The following is a 15,063-nucleotide window of genomic DNA, read 5'->3' on the forward strand; positions in this document are numbered from 1 at the left end:
GCTATTTATCTTTTCAGTGTAAAGAGGCTGCTTCATTTTAGCTCAAAACATCAGATTTCAAAAGTTACTTTTTTACAATAATTATTTAGCACTTACTTTGCTGTCTGAGACAAAAGGTAAACATTAACGAGTCAATTAAGAAAGGTTTTTAGTGACATTGCATATTCTGACGCCTAATTCTCCAATCAGAACCAGCAGCAGCTGATGTCAGCACAACCATCGTTGGCTGACATCAGCACCAGCAGCACCAGCAGCACCAGCACAACCATCGTTGGCTGACATCAGCACCAGCAGCACCAGCAGCACCATCAGAATCAGCAGCACCATCGTGTGGCTGACATCAGAACCTGGTCGTCTTTAAGGTGAGTCTCCTCTCAGTGACGTGGAGCTTCCGGGTTACCTGACTTTTAAACCAAGCAGGTAAACAGAGCAGGAAGGGCCTGCTGTATCAACACTGAAGAGTTTCTGCACGCGGCTGTGTGAGTGTAATTCTGGTCTGTTTATCTGTTAACTGTCATCTGCAATGAGCCGGATTTTATGACCGAAGCTGATGTTTAAATCGGGTTTATCACCGATCCGCAAAACTCCGTTCAAAATCTGATGGATTTCAGGTTCTTTTCTGATTTACAGCAAAATCAATTCTGAAACACGGAAGTGAAACAACTTCATCTGAAATAAAAGCGTATTTTGATTAATTCGGCTATAAAACAATCCACCATTTGGTTCTAGATTAATTAAATAAAGGGATTTAAACTGGTCTGTAAATGTAAAGGTGATCGGGATCTCATTGAAAGCGGGCCAAACAAACTCATGACGTTTTAATTCAATACATATCAACAACAAACCTCAGTTTATATTTAGTTTAGTAAGTTTTACTGCTTGTTGTTGTTGTGGATAAAAAGCGTGTTCATTAAAACGATGTATTTTTGACCTGGTTCTGGTTGAACCTGCAGACTGAGCTGAAACTACTCTCACTAAAGATTCTACGTGTGGATTAAGAATATTTAAATCTATACATTAATGTTAAAGGAGCTGTTTCCCATAGTATTTTAAAATAACAAGTATTTTTAATATATTCATTTAAATAGACAGTCTTGTAAAATGAATCTGAAACAGGAAGCGCACACTTTTAAAAAATAAGTTAGCTTACAACTGTGTGTGTGTGTGTGTGTGTGTGTGTGTGTGTGTGTGTGTGTGTGTGTGTGTGTGTGTGTGTGTGTGTGTGTGTGTGTGTGTGTGTGTGTGTGTGTGTGTGTGTGTGTGTGTGTGTGTGTGTGTGTGGTAGGATGGGGGATGTAGTTCAGCTGGTTAGCTCCATCCAGCTGCAGGAGAAGCCTGCAGACAAGCTGCAGCACAAAGAGAACAACAACAACAACAACAGCAACAAGACAGGTGAGTACATTCATATTATTTATATGTGTTATAATATATTCCTATAATTAACTCTGGTTCGACCCGCAGACGAGACGTTCACTGTCGAGGACGCGGTGGAATTTATCGGCTTCGGTCGGTTTCACATCCTACTGTTCCTCATCATGGGTAGCACTAATGTGAGCAGAAAACTTTCTTTTGTTCATTATTATATTCATCAATCAAAGATGTAAAATAATCCTACTGCTGTTCATATTTCTGCAGATCACAGAGGGGGGAGATCATGCTGTTCATATTTCTGTAGATCACAGAGGGGGGAGATCATGCTGTTCATATTTCTGCAGATCACAGAGGGGGGAGATCATGCTGTTCATATTTCTGCAGATCACAGAGGGGGGAGATCATGCTGTTCATATTTCTGCAGATCACAGAGGGGGGAGATCATGCTGTTCATATTTCTGTAGATCACAGAGGGGGGAGATCATGCTGTTCATATTTCTGTAGATCACAGAGGGGGGAGATCATGCTGTTCATATTTCTGCAGATCACAGAGGGGGGAGATCATGCTGTTCATATTTCTGCAGATCACAGAGAGGGGAGATCATGCTGTTCATATTTCTGTAGATCACAGAGGGGGGAGATCATGCTGTTCATATTTCTGCAGATCACAGAGGGGGGAGATCATGCTGTTCATATTTCTGTAGATCACAGAGGGGGGAGATCATGCTGTTCATATTTCTGCAGACCACCGAGGGGGGAGATCATGCTGTTCATATTTCTGTAGATCACAGAGGGGGGAGATCATGCTGTTCATATTTCTGTAGATCACAGAGGGGGGAGATCATGCTGTTCATATTTCTGTAGATCACAGAGGGGGGAGATCATGCTGTTCATATTTCTGTAGATCCACAGAGGGGGGAGATCATGCTGTTCATATTTCTGTAGATCACAGAGGGGGGAGATCATGCTGTTCATATTTCTGTAGATCACAGAGGGGGGAGATCATGCTGTTCATATTTCTGCAGATCACAGAGGGGGGAGATCATGCTGTTCATATTTCTGCAGACCACAGAGGGGGGAGATCATGCTGTTCATATTTCTGTAGATCACAGAGGGGGGAGATCATGCTGTTCATATTTCTGCAGACCACAGAGGGGGGAGATCATGCTGTTCATATTTCTGTAGATCACAGAGGGGGGAGATCATGCTGTTCATATTTCTGCAGATCACAGAGGGGGGAGATCATGCTGTTCATATTTCTGTAGATCACAGAGGGGGGAGATCATGCTGTTCATATTTCTGTAGATCACAGAGGGGGGAGATCATGCTGTTCATATTTCTGTAGATCACAGAGGGGGGAGATCATGCTGTTCATATTTCTGTAGATCACAGAGGGGGGAGATCATGCTGTTCATATTTCTGCAGATCACAGAGGGGGGAGATCATGCTGTTCATATTTCTGTAGATCACAGAGGGGGGAGATCATGCTGTTCATATTTCTGCAGATCACAGAGGGGGGAGATCATGCTGTTCATATTTCTGCAGACCACAGAGGGGGGAGATCATGCTGTTCATATTTCTGTAGATCACAGAGGGGGGAGATCATGCTGTTCATATTTCTGCAGATCACAGAGGGGGGAGATCATGCTGTTCATATTTCTGTAGATCACAGAGGGGGGAGATCATGCTGTTCATATTTCTGTAGATCACAGAGGGGGGAGATCATGCTGTTCATATTTCTGTAGATCACAGAGGGGGGAGATCATGCTGTTCATATTTCTGCAGATCACAGAGGGGGGAGATCATGCTGTTCATATTTCTGCAGATCACAGAGGGGGGAGATCATGCTGTTCATATTTCTGCAGATCACAGAGGGTGGAGATCATGCTGTTCATATTTCTGCAGATCACAGAGGGGGGAGATCATGCTGTTCATATTTCTGCAGATAATCGAGGCGATGGAGATCATGCTGCTGGCTGTAGTATCTCCAGAGATCCGCTGTGAGTGGCGCCTGCAGGACTGGCAGGTAGCCCTCGTCTCCACTGTGAGTTTATATACATTATATTTTCATTATTTATGGATCATTCATTTAATAGTTGTATTAATAATCATGTTTTCCTGTCAGATGGTTTTCCTGGGCTTCATGGTGTGCGGCATCTTGGGAGGTTACCTGGCCGACAGGTACGGCCGCTGGAAGGTCAGTCCCACCTGTGATGATTAATATTATAAATATAGTTTCAATTATATAAAATATTATAAATATAGTGTTAAATATTATAAATATATTATAAATATTATAAATATATTATAAATATATTATAAATATATTATAAATATTATAAATATATTATAAATATTATAAATATATTATAAATATATTATAAATATATTATAAATATATTATAAATATTATAAATATATTATAAATATTATAAATATATTATAAATATATTATAAATATAGTGTTAAATATTATAAATATATTATAAATATTATAAACATATTATAAATATATTATAAATATTATAAACATATTATAAATATATTATAAATATTATAAATATAGTGTTACATATTATAAATATAGTGTTACATATTATAAATATAGTGTTACATATTATAAATATAGTGTTATGGTATCAAAGATAATATTAATAATATGCTGGGTGTGTTCAGGTTGTGTTCGCGGGCTTCTTGTGGAGTGCGTACTTCTCGCTGCTCACTTCCTTTGCTCCGTCGTACGGTTGGTTCATCTTCCTGCGAGGCATGGTGGGCTGCGGGGTGGCCGGCGTGTCTCAGGGGTCAGTAAACACACACACACACACACACACACACACACACACACACACACACACACACACACACACACACACACACACACCCTCTCAGATATATAACGTGTTGGTGTGTTTCAGCTTTGTGTTGAAGACGGAGTTAATCCCGGCTAAATACCGAGCCATCATGCTGCCTCTGGCCACCGTGAGTTTGATTTACTCTGATCGACTACATCTCCCAGCATGCTCTATGTCAGGCAGGATATTTCCAATGATGCCCTCTTCTCAGGATATTTCCAATGATGCTCTCTTCTCAGGATATTTCCAATGATGCTCTCTTCTCAGGATATTTCAATGATGCTCTCTTCTCAGGATATTCCAATGATGCTCTCTTCTCAGGATATCTCCCATGATGCTCTCTTCTCAGGTGTTCTGGATGACGGGCTCCATGATGATCATCCTCTTGGGGATGCTGGTTGTTCCCTCGTTTGGCTGGAGGTGGATGATCCGGATCTCTGTGACCCCCAGCATCATCCTGCTCTTCCTCTTCAAGGTGAGACACACCTGAATGTCAGTCCCACCTGTCTGTCCCACCTGTTTCTCACGCTCTGTCTCACCTGTTTCTCACCCTCTGTCTCACCTGTCTCTCACATGTCTGTCTCACCTGTTTCTAACTTGTCTCTCACCCGTCTCTCAGCCGTCTCTCACCTGTCTGTCTCACCTGTCTCTCACCCGTCTCTCACTTGTCTCTCACTTGTCTCTCACCTCTATCAGTTTATCCCGGAGTCGGCTCGTTATAACGTGTCAGCAGGAAACGTTCAGGCGGCGTTAGAGACATTGCAGAAAATCGCCAAAATGAACCGAGCGTCTCTTCCTCCGGGACGCCTAGTGGAGCCCAGCGTGGTAACAGGACATTTATAATAAAAACATTTAAAGGTCTTTAAACTGCCAATATCAATCAATATCAATCAATATCAATCAATATCAATCAACATCAATATGTTTCAGAAAGAGCGAGGCAGCTGGAGGATTCTGCTCAGCCCGGCCTTCAGGAGGACGTCCCTGCTGCTGTGGTTCTCATGGTGAGGAATTTATTCCACTAGTTTTATTATGTCATACGGAAGGAATGATCATAAACCTGTCTCTGTGTGGGTGTTGCCTTCAGGTTCGTAGCGTCCTTTGCGTACTATGGCTCTGTGCTGAGCAGCTCGGAGCTGCTGGAGAAAAACCTGTTGTGTGTGACTGACCCGGACCCAGAACACCTTGTCAAACACAAACACCCCGAAGGACTCTGTTTCTGCATCCCATTCAAAACCAACGACTACCATACGCTGCTCATCAGCTGCCTGGGGGAGGTCGCACGTAAGAAAAGGTCCAACATTAGCCACCGTTAGCTTAACGGTGGTGACGTGAAGTCATGTGATCGTGCTCTAACCCTTTTTAACGTCTCCTTCCTCTCAGTTGTCCCAATAAACATCTGTCTGCTGAACATTTTGGGACGAAGGTTGAGTATGACCATGCTGCAGCTGGTGGCGGCCATGTTGTTCATGTTGCTCAACATCTGCACCTCCATGTGAGTAACTCTGAGGACCTGATCTGATTGTTTCTGAGGACCTCTAATAATTAAGACCTCTGATCTGTTTCTGAGGACCTCTGATCTGTTAATGAGGACTCTGATCTGTTAATGAGGACTCTGATCTGTTTCTGAGGACCTCTGATCTGTTTCTGAGGACCTCTAATCTGTTTCTGAGGACCTCTGATCTGTTAATGAGGACCTCTGATCTGTTTCTGAGGACCTCTGATCTGTTAATGAGGACCTCTGATCTCTGATCTGTTAATGAGGACCTCTGATCTGTTAATGAGGACCTCTGATCTGTTAATGAGGACCTCTGATCTGTTAATGAGGACCTCTGATCTGTTAATGAGGACCTCTGATCTCTGATCTGTTAAAGAGGACCACTGATCTGTTAATGAGGACCTCTGATCTCTGATCTGTTAATGAGGACCTCTGATCTCTGATCTGTTAATGAGGACCTCTGATCTGTTAATGAGGACCTCTGATCTGTTAATGAGGACCTCTGATCTGTTAATGAGGACCTCTGATCTCTGATCAGTTAAAGAGGACCTCTGATCTGTTAATGAGGACCTCTGATCTCTGATCTGTTAATGAGGACCTCTGATCTGTTAATGAGGACCTCTGATCTCTGATCTGTTAATGAGGACCTCTGATCTGTTAATGAGGACCTCTGATCTGTTAAGGAGGACCTCTGATCTGTTAATGACGACCTCTGATCTGGTTTTCCTCCCCAGGTTTGGGTTCACGGTGCTGCTGTTCCTGCTGCGCTCGCTGGTCTCCATGAACTTTAACGTGGTTTATATTTACACCGCTGAGGTACATCAGGATCTACGGGGTCAAATGATTTGAAAATGAATAAATGATAAAGATTATAACGACATGTCTCTCAGGTGTACCCCACCGTGGCCCGCTCCCTGGGGATGGGTTTCTGCACGTCCTTCAGTCGCATCGGAGGGATGATCGCACCCTTCATCGCTCAGGTGAGTTCCGGGTCCTCTCAGAGACTCAAGTTAGGTCAGGGTCCTCTCAGAGACTCAGGTGTGTTCAGGGTCATCTTTTAGAGTGGTACAGGTGAGTTTCAGGTGTTTTCTCTGTGTGTACTTCAGGTGCTGATGTCTCAGTCGGTGGTTCTGGCTCTCAGCCCGTTTGCAGTGGCCTGCGTGATCTGTGCTCTGGGGAACTTCCTGCTGCCGATCGAGACCCGAGGACGAGCTCTGCTGGTGAGAGGAACTTAACGAGTTCTTTCTAACAATGTTTAATTAAGACACATTCAAAACGTTTGATATTTATTATTTTTATTCCTCTTTTTTTCTTGCAGTTTTTAAATGTATTAAGTTTATTTTATTTATTTTCTCTAATAACTTAAAGGCTTTCATTTTAGAAATTACTCACGATATTTTTCAGATTTTGATCAGTTTTTTATTTTAATTTTTGAAAATATTCAAACATTTCGTGATTTCATATTGATATATTGCCGGGGGGAAAACAATCCAATTAATTTTAGATTTTTTATTCCTTCTTATAAATACAATAATAAAAATAATCTCTTCTTTTTAAATATATATTATTTCTTTAAATCCTCCAGATCCATAAAAAAGCCTGAAATGTCTTTTAAATGAACTGTTTTATTATGTAAAATGTTGTAACCATTGTTTCTGTGTTTCCAGCAGAGCTCCTGACGACCAACAGACCGTTTTTTATTTTAGATAAATCAGTGAATCATCACTATTGCTGTTACATAGTAATATATATCTCAGGTCAAAGGGAAGTTTAGAGGCTTTTTATTGAAATTCAAATAAAGTTTTTATTATGAAAATGTTTTTGAAATATAAAAGATGAAATCTGAATAAAAACACCTGAAATCTGAGTCTTTTGGTAATTATTAAAAACATCCTGGTGGGGGCGCTGCTGCAGCAAGAGGAGGAGAAGGTCAGCGCTCGTTAAACTCGTTAGCGCAGATTAGTGTTTGAGGACAGGGGGCGGGGCCTGCACTGACCCCGCCCCCTGTCCTCAAACACTAGTGTGTGTGTGTGTGTGAGATTAGAGTGGATTTAGACGTCGGCTGCAGAGAGAGAGCGGCTCGGAGACGTGAGTAACACACCGATCATTTCACACATTTCCATTAACTGTGTGTGTGTGTGTGTGTGTGTGTGTGTGTGTGTGTGTGTGTGTGTGTGTGTGTGTGTGTGTGTGTGTGTGTGTGTGTGTGTGTGTGTGTGTGTGTGTGTGTGTGTGTGTGTGTGTGTGTGTGTGTGTGTGTGTGTGTGTGTGTGTGTGCGTGCTTGGGTGGGTGGGTGCTTGGTACTGATTGAGTTGTAATGTCCGAAGCTCATTGTGTCCATTCAGTGTCTCTCTCACACACACACACACACACACACACACACACACACACACACACACACACACACACACACACACACACAGATCTGTGTCTTGTTGTTTAACACCTCTATGACTGACAACGAGCTGGATCCCGTCAGTGACATCATCATCAGGTGACGCCCCCCCATGGTGCCCTGCTGCCTCCAGGGTCGCCATGGGAGATGAGTCAGACCCGCAATGCCGAGCGCAGCAGCTGTTTGACGGGTTCGTGTCGGCGGCGTCCTGCAGGGCGGCGCTGTGGAGCTTCAGTCAGCTGACTGACCTCCTGCAGCTGGACCGAGACGAGCCGCCGTATCGACCAATCAGACGCCGGCTCAACTACTGGAGGGCAGACGCTCTTGGGGCCAAACTGGAGAGGAGGGCAGCGAGGCCGGAGTACCAGGAGCCCCGAGCCTGCAGAAACACCACCGTACGTATTACTGTAGAGGTCCCTGAAGGCAGCATCGTTTGGGACTCATAATAGCCTCCTTGCACGGTAACCGTAAATTCTACTTCCGCTGTTACTTGTATGCGCGTCTAAACTTCCGGTCGAACACTTCCGTGTTATGATAGCGTTTGACAGCTGGATACCGGTAACCGGCTTTTACTATTTAGAAGTGTACAATGAGTGTGTTCACAATAAAAGAAAGACGACTGACCTTTCAAAGGGTGGGGACATCGGCACTGCACTGTTGTGTACCTCAGTGTACGAATTCTTCGAGGTACAATAAGCTACTTTCCTTTCATTTCATTTCCCATTGACCCGGCGGTACGGGCCGAGTGGCTGAGGAGAATCCGAAGGGATAATTTCAGTCCGACGAAACATTCAAAGGTCTGCAGTAGGCACTTTAAAAGCACAGATTTTGTCGTGACAGCCGGGGGACTAAGAAAACTCCAAAAGGGATCAGTCCCTGTTCTGTTTTCTTGGAACGGGTTTGAGCTATCGGCACCTAGACCCAGGCCCGTCGCGTTCAGGTAGGCATGGTAGGCAATTGCCTAGGGCCCCCGAGTAGGAGGAGGCCCCCCAAAGACGACAGGTTAAGATTTTTTTTTTTTCAAAATTCAAAGAAAAGTCTGATACAAATGCAACATGAATCAAACAACATGCATACCAATAAGACAGGTCATGTATTCAACAGCAATGACGATTTTAAATAGCTTCATAATAATAAGCAGTCATCTGTATATGAAGGGCTCTGCTGCGACTGCGAGGGCAGCAACAGCGCCTCCCTAGAGCATGCGATGTCCGAAAAGCGCAACGACACATTGTAGTCGAAATACCCCAGCTCGAGGGGGGCCCCCCTTTCCCATGCATTAGCGCGACAGCGTCAAGTGCAAGTGAAAAGTGAAAAATTAAAATGAAGCGAAATTATCTCTCCGGCAATCAAAAAAAGAAGAAGAAAAGGGAAGAGGAGCAGAAAAGAAAACAAGACACCGGTAAGTAGAATATACACAATCAACATGAAAATTGTGCCAGGCAGGGTATACCATATTTTGCTAGAGTAGCGAGGTTGTAACGACGACTAGCTAGGAACCAGTGGTTTGGCATGCTAGCATGCTAACCAAACTTAAACTGCTACCTTTGACTTCACTATAAGTTCATAACGTTATCAGCTGGCCAAATTGATCAACGATTAATTCCTCTTAATATCCTAAATAAACTTCACATATGTTTTCAGTCGTTAGAGCCTTGAGACAACCAGTGAAATAGTTATTCCTGTAGTAGCTAGCTATTTAATAGGAGATTAACATGGGAGTTTACAATAATTTTGCTAGAATACCATTGGGTTGATTTACTTACTTTATTTACATTTTAACGGTTAACATCCCGGCGCAGATCAGCCACATGAAGAAAACAGCCACTTTAGTGTCAATTAATCCTTTTCTAAACCTATTCTGCTGTTTGTTGTTGTTGGTCTCCATGATAGCTGTAAATACCACTGGACCACCGTTAAAAACTGTACCGATAGTTTTGAGCTTTTTCTATGGGACACAGACAGTACACAGACACACACAGACACACCACGGGTGCGGGGATGGCGCTGTTGCCACTCACAGAATTGATTTCAGGAAAACAGCTCGTCTTAGTGACTGTATTTCTGTTTTCAAACCAGTGAAAACGGGATTATTGTAAGATTTTATTATTATTATTTTTTTTACTTTTTTTTGGTGAAGCAGTGCTTCACCTGTAGTCGTATAGAAACCGCCACTAAACCGCCTAGTAGGAACTGTGTGTAATGCTTTTAATATCTATTTCACCACAATTATCAGACTGTAAAATGATAGGATTTCAAAAGCATTTGAAAATAACCAAGCTAATCATACAGTACTTATTCTTTCTCCAAGGGGCATTGCTGAAATTTCTTCATCCCGCTCTACCAAGTGTTGTCTCTGGTGCTACTGAAGGTAACGTTCTTTTCTACCTATTATTAGTGCCTTCTATCAACACACTTGATGTTATCAAAATGACTTTACATTTTTCTAATTCAAGTCATAGTTGTGTGTATTCATTCCACTTGCCCACAGAGTCTTCTGGACATTTCAAATATGTGGGACATTCACTAATGTTAATGAATAACTGAGTTGTTGAGATCAATGCATGCAAAATGTGCAATATAAATAAAAAGAATATTATTTATGTATTTATTTATTTTTGCACCAGGGCCATCAACATCGTCTTCGTCACATGTTTATGAGGAGGAGCAAGTGGAAGACAACATTGCGGCGTCCACACCACTTCCCAGCAGTGGTTCAACAGGAGGTGCATTAAGCCGCACAATTTCAACTTATCACCTATCATAGTGACCCAAAGTTATAGCAGCATGTGCTGTGAAAGTGTATTAAAATGACCATTTGCTATAAAGCGTTACACAAGTAGATCACCATACCTTAAGCATTTAGTTGTCGTACTTCACACATGAAACTGTGCCATGAATTAATTTGTAATTACATATTTTTCAGCAGTGCCATCAACTCCATCACGACTTGAGGAGGAGCAAGTGGAAGCATCCACACCACTTCCCAGCAGTGGTTCAACAGAAGGTGCATTAAGCCGCACAATTTCAACTTATCACCTAACACCCATGTGCTATGAAAGTGTATTAAAATGACCCTTTCTTTTTAAAGCATTATACAAGTAGATCACCATTCCCTAGTTGCTGTACTTACCACATGGCAATTGTGCTATAAATTAATTTGCAACTATATGTTTTCAACAGTGCCATCAACTACATCTCCACTTCATGAGGAGGACAAAGAGGAAGATGACATTGACATGGCAGAGACCACCCCACCATCCAGAACTGGGGTACCTGTAGGTATTGCAAGCACCACATTAAGTGATGACCCAGGATGTTGGCCCAGTGTCCTAACAAGCAGTATGCGCTGTGAAATAGTCAAAAAAGGACCTGTGCAAATCATGGACATTGAATTCCCGCAAAACTTAGACAATCCTCCTCGAAGATTCACCAAGGACAGTTACAAAAGAACCATGAAAAATGGTGAGAATATACATCGATCGTGGCTGGTGTATTCCATCCACACAGATGGAGTGTTCTGTTTCCCTTGTACTGTTTTCGGGAAGCGTGAGCGTGACAATGCCTTAACGACCTGTGGCTACGGTGGATGGAAGAACCTTTCCTATCGCCTAAAAAAACACGAGTGCACAAAGGTGCACTGTGACAATGTGAAAAAGTGGCACGACCTTCAGAGGAGACTGCAAACCAGTACACTGATTGATCAAAGACAGATGGAGTTGATGCAACTTGAAGTTGAACACTGGAAAGGCGTGATTCGGAGAGTGATTGCCATAGTTTCCCATCTGCAGAACGCAACCAGGCTTTGAGAGGAACTACCAGTACCGTGTATGATCGCCACAATGGGAATTTTCTGGCTCAAGTGGAACTCCTAGCACAGTTTGATCCGGTAATGAATGAACACATCAGACGAATACAATGCAAAGAGACAAAGGTGCATTACCTGAGTGGAGTCATTCAGAACGAAATCATTCAGCTGGTCGGAGACAAAATCCTACAGGAGATTGCAAGAAGAGTGCACAAAGCAAAATACTTCTCCGTGATCATGGATTGCACTCCTGACATCAGCCACAAGGAACAACTTTCTGTTGTTCTCAGGATTGTCAACTGTGAAACACCTGTTTCTATTGCTGAGCATTTTTTGGGATTTGTACATGTTGAAGACACAACTGGTAAAGGGCTCAGTGAAATCCTGCTTGACCAGTTGGAGAAGCACAACCTCAGCATTTCAGATTGCCGTGGGCAGTCATACGACAATGGCAGCAATATGATGGGCCACAAACAGGGTGTGCAGGCAAGAATTTTAGAGCTGAACAACAAGGCGCTATGCATCCCATGCAGCAGTCACACACTAAATCTGGTTGTGTCAGATGCTGCCAAGTCTTCAGTGTTGTCCATGTCTTTTTTTGGTATGCTGCAACGACTGTACAACCTTTTCAGTTCCTCTGTGCACCGCTGGGCAATTTTGAAGCAGCATGTGAAGCAGCTCACCCTTAAGCCACTTTCAGGGACGAGATGGGAGGCCCGAATTGACAGTGTGAAGGTAGTGCGGTACCATCTACCTGAAATACTAGACGGACTGTCAGCACTGGAGACATATGCTACAGAGAAGGGGGACTCAGAGACCATGTCCTCAGCAAAAAGCTTACATGGTGAGCTTAAAACATGGTCCTTTCTTCTGTGCACAATAACCTGGTACAACGTTTTGTATCAGGTTAACCATATGAGCAAGCTCCTCCAGAGCCCGGATGTTTCAATGCAAACACTGAAAAAAGAAACCGAGGGAGTGACAGAGTACCTAGAAGATTTCAGGGAAAATGGACTCGCATCAAGCCAAACGGATGCAATGGAGATTGCAGAAGATCTGGAAATTGAGAGGAAATTGCCTGAGAAAAGGCAACGTAAAAAGAAAAGGCAGTTCCTTTACGAGAGTACAGATGAAACCCAATCGACCCCAGAAGGGACTTCTTCCTGCCTTTGGTTGACACTGCCATCACCAGCCTAAAAGACAGATTTTCCAGACTGGAGGGGGTGTATGCCCTGTACGACTTCCTGTTCAGCATTGATATCATGAGGGCCACAATCAAGACTGGGAAATTGCATGAGAGATGCAGGAAAGTGGAACAAACCCTCCATGATATTGATGCAGACGACTTGGCATTGGAGATCAACTCTGCTGTCCACACCTTTCCAGATGAAGTATCCAGGTGCCCATTTAAAATGCTGGACTACATATACAGTGAGAAGCTGTTGGACCTGTACAGCAATTTAAGCATTGCACTGCGCCTACTTCTGACCCTTCCTGTCTCGGTTGCCTCCGGAGAGAGGAGCTTTTCATCTCTGAAGCGCATAAAGAATTACATGAGGTCAACTATGAGCCAAGAGAGGCTCTCTGGACTGGCACTCATGTCAATTGAGAGTGACGTCCGCAGGTCTTTGGACTTGGAGGGGATTGTGTCTGCATTTGCTGAGGCCAAGGGCCGCAAGCAGCAGTTTCAGTAGGAAATAAAAAAATAATAAAGGCTACTTTTCAGTGTATGTTTGACCTCTTTTGTGATTAAAACGCACAGAATTGCGGAAATTTTTTTTTTAAAGGCCCCCAACAACTTCTTTGCCTAGGGCCCCCAAAATCCTAGAAACGGGCCTGCCTAGACCGAGTGTTTGGGAGAGGCGCCCGCGGCCAGATGTGGAGAGTCCCGATGTCTCTGACAACGAGATGGAAATCGCGGCTGTAGCTACTGACCACGACTACTCGGTGTTGCCACAAACGGTGATACGAGCAAGTGACTTGGTTGAGGACAACGAAGCCTTGCGTCGGAGGATTTTGGACATTGAACATTGAAAAGTCGAGCAAAGACCACGTTAAATTATAAAAGTAAGTAAAGCTATTACCACAGTAATATCACTATGTAAGCGCTAATGTTAGCTATGTAGCTACAATAATATTGTGCCATAGTTACAACTTACCTTCATAATTGTCGATATAACTGGATAGGTACATTTTGTATCCCTTATCACGTTTGCTCTTCGGTGTAGAACTGCCCATCCGAACAAGTCGGTGGACATCTGAGATGGAAATGTTTGGGAGATCCTGCAGGCATCTAGTGTAGAAACTCGCCATGTTTGACGTTCACCGATATCACACCGGAAGTTTAGAAGCGCATACAGTAACAGCGGAAGTAGAATTTACGGTTACCGTGCAACGAGGCTATTCTGAGTCATTTCACAGATGAATCAAACAAGATTAAAGAGTCATTAACAGCTAAAAGAGTCATTTACAGATTAGTCAAACAAGATTAGAGTCATTAACAGATGAATCAAACTAGATTAAAGAGTCATTAACAGATTAATCAAACTAGATTAAAGAGTCATTAACAGATGAATCAAACTAGACAAAAGAGTCATTAACAAATGAATCAAACTAGATTAAAGAGTCATTAACAGATGAATCAAACTAGATTAAAGAGTCATTAACAGATGAATCAAACTAGATTAAAGAGTCATTAACAGATGAATCAAACTAGATTAAAGAGTCATTAACAGATGAATCAAACTAGACAAAAGAGTCATTAACAAATGAATCAAACTAGATTAAAGAGTCAATAACAGATGAATCAAACTAGATTAAAGAGTCAATAACAGATGAATCAAACTAGATTAAAGAGTCAATAACAGATGAATCAAACTAAAGAGTCAATAACAGATGAATCAAACTAAAGAGTCAATAACAGATGAATCAAACTAGATTAAAGAGTCAATAACAGATGAATCAAACTAGATTAAAGAGTCAATAACAGATGAATCAAACTAAAGAGTCAATAACAGATGAATCAAACTAGATTAAAGAGTCAATAACAGATGAATCAAACTAGATTAAAGAGTCAATAACAGATGAATCAAACTAGATTAAAGAGTCAATAACAGATGAATCAAACTAGATTAAAGA

At 42.5% G+C, this 15,063-nt stretch overlaps 2 protein-coding genes across 3 annotated transcripts in view; both read left to right on the forward strand.

The window, feature by feature from the left end:
* Positions 1-368: 368 nt before the first annotated feature.
* Positions 369-7,588, forward strand: svopl (SVOP-like). Of its 2 annotated transcripts, none has more exons than XM_063905098.1 (16): positions 369-479; positions 1,286-1,392; positions 1,462-1,550; positions 3,317-3,415; positions 3,497-3,568; positions 4,048-4,172; positions 4,287-4,350; positions 4,573-4,698; positions 4,920-5,048; positions 5,154-5,227; positions 5,311-5,507; positions 5,607-5,718; positions 6,456-6,537; positions 6,612-6,701; positions 6,828-6,941; positions 7,389-7,588. In XM_063905098.1, exons 2-16 carry the CDS (start codon positions 1,287-1,289, stop codon positions 7,398-7,400), a joined length of 1,491 nt encoding a protein of 496 aa, XP_063761168.1. In that variant the 5' UTR covers positions 369-479; position 1,286; the 3' UTR covers positions 7,401-7,588. The 2 variants fall into 2 exon arrangements, with proteins under 2 accessions (XP_063761168.1, XP_063761169.1); XM_063905099.1 differs by having other exon boundaries at positions 7,392-7,588.
* A 173-nt stretch (positions 7,589-7,761) lies between these two features.
* LOC134879534 (protein-methionine sulfoxide oxidase mical3b-like) overlaps positions 7,762-15,063 on the forward strand; it is a 30,777-nt gene continuing 23,475 nt past the window's right edge. The window contains exons 1-2 of the mRNA XM_063906085.1: positions 7,762-7,809; positions 8,202-8,512. Of these exons, the coding sequence (XP_063762155.1) occupies positions 8,258-8,512 (255 nt within the window). The 5' untranslated portion in view covers positions 7,762-7,809; positions 8,202-8,257. The remainder of the gene's footprint in view (positions 7,810-8,201; positions 8,513-15,063) is intronic.

This window comes from Eleginops maclovinus, chromosome 17, assembly GCF_036324505.1.
Source record: "Eleginops maclovinus isolate JMC-PN-2008 ecotype Puerto Natales chromosome 17, JC_Emac_rtc_rv5, whole genome shotgun sequence".
In the NCBI taxonomy this organism is placed as follows: domain Eukaryota; kingdom Metazoa; phylum Chordata; class Actinopteri; order Perciformes; family Eleginopidae; genus Eleginops; species Eleginops maclovinus.

Coding starts and splice junctions, on each gene's coding strand:
- svopl (XM_063905098.1), top strand. CDS start 1,287: ATGGGGGATGTAGTTCAGCTGGTTAGCTCCATCCAGCTGCAGGAGAAG. Junction 5,508..5,606: donor CTGCCTGGGGGAGGTCGCAC/GTAAGAAAAGGT, acceptor CCTTCCTCTCAG/TTGTCCCAATAAACATCTGT. Junction 5,719..6,455: donor CTCAACATCTGCACCTCCAT/GTGAGTAACTCT, acceptor TTTCCTCCCCAG/GTTTGGGTTCACGGTGCTGC.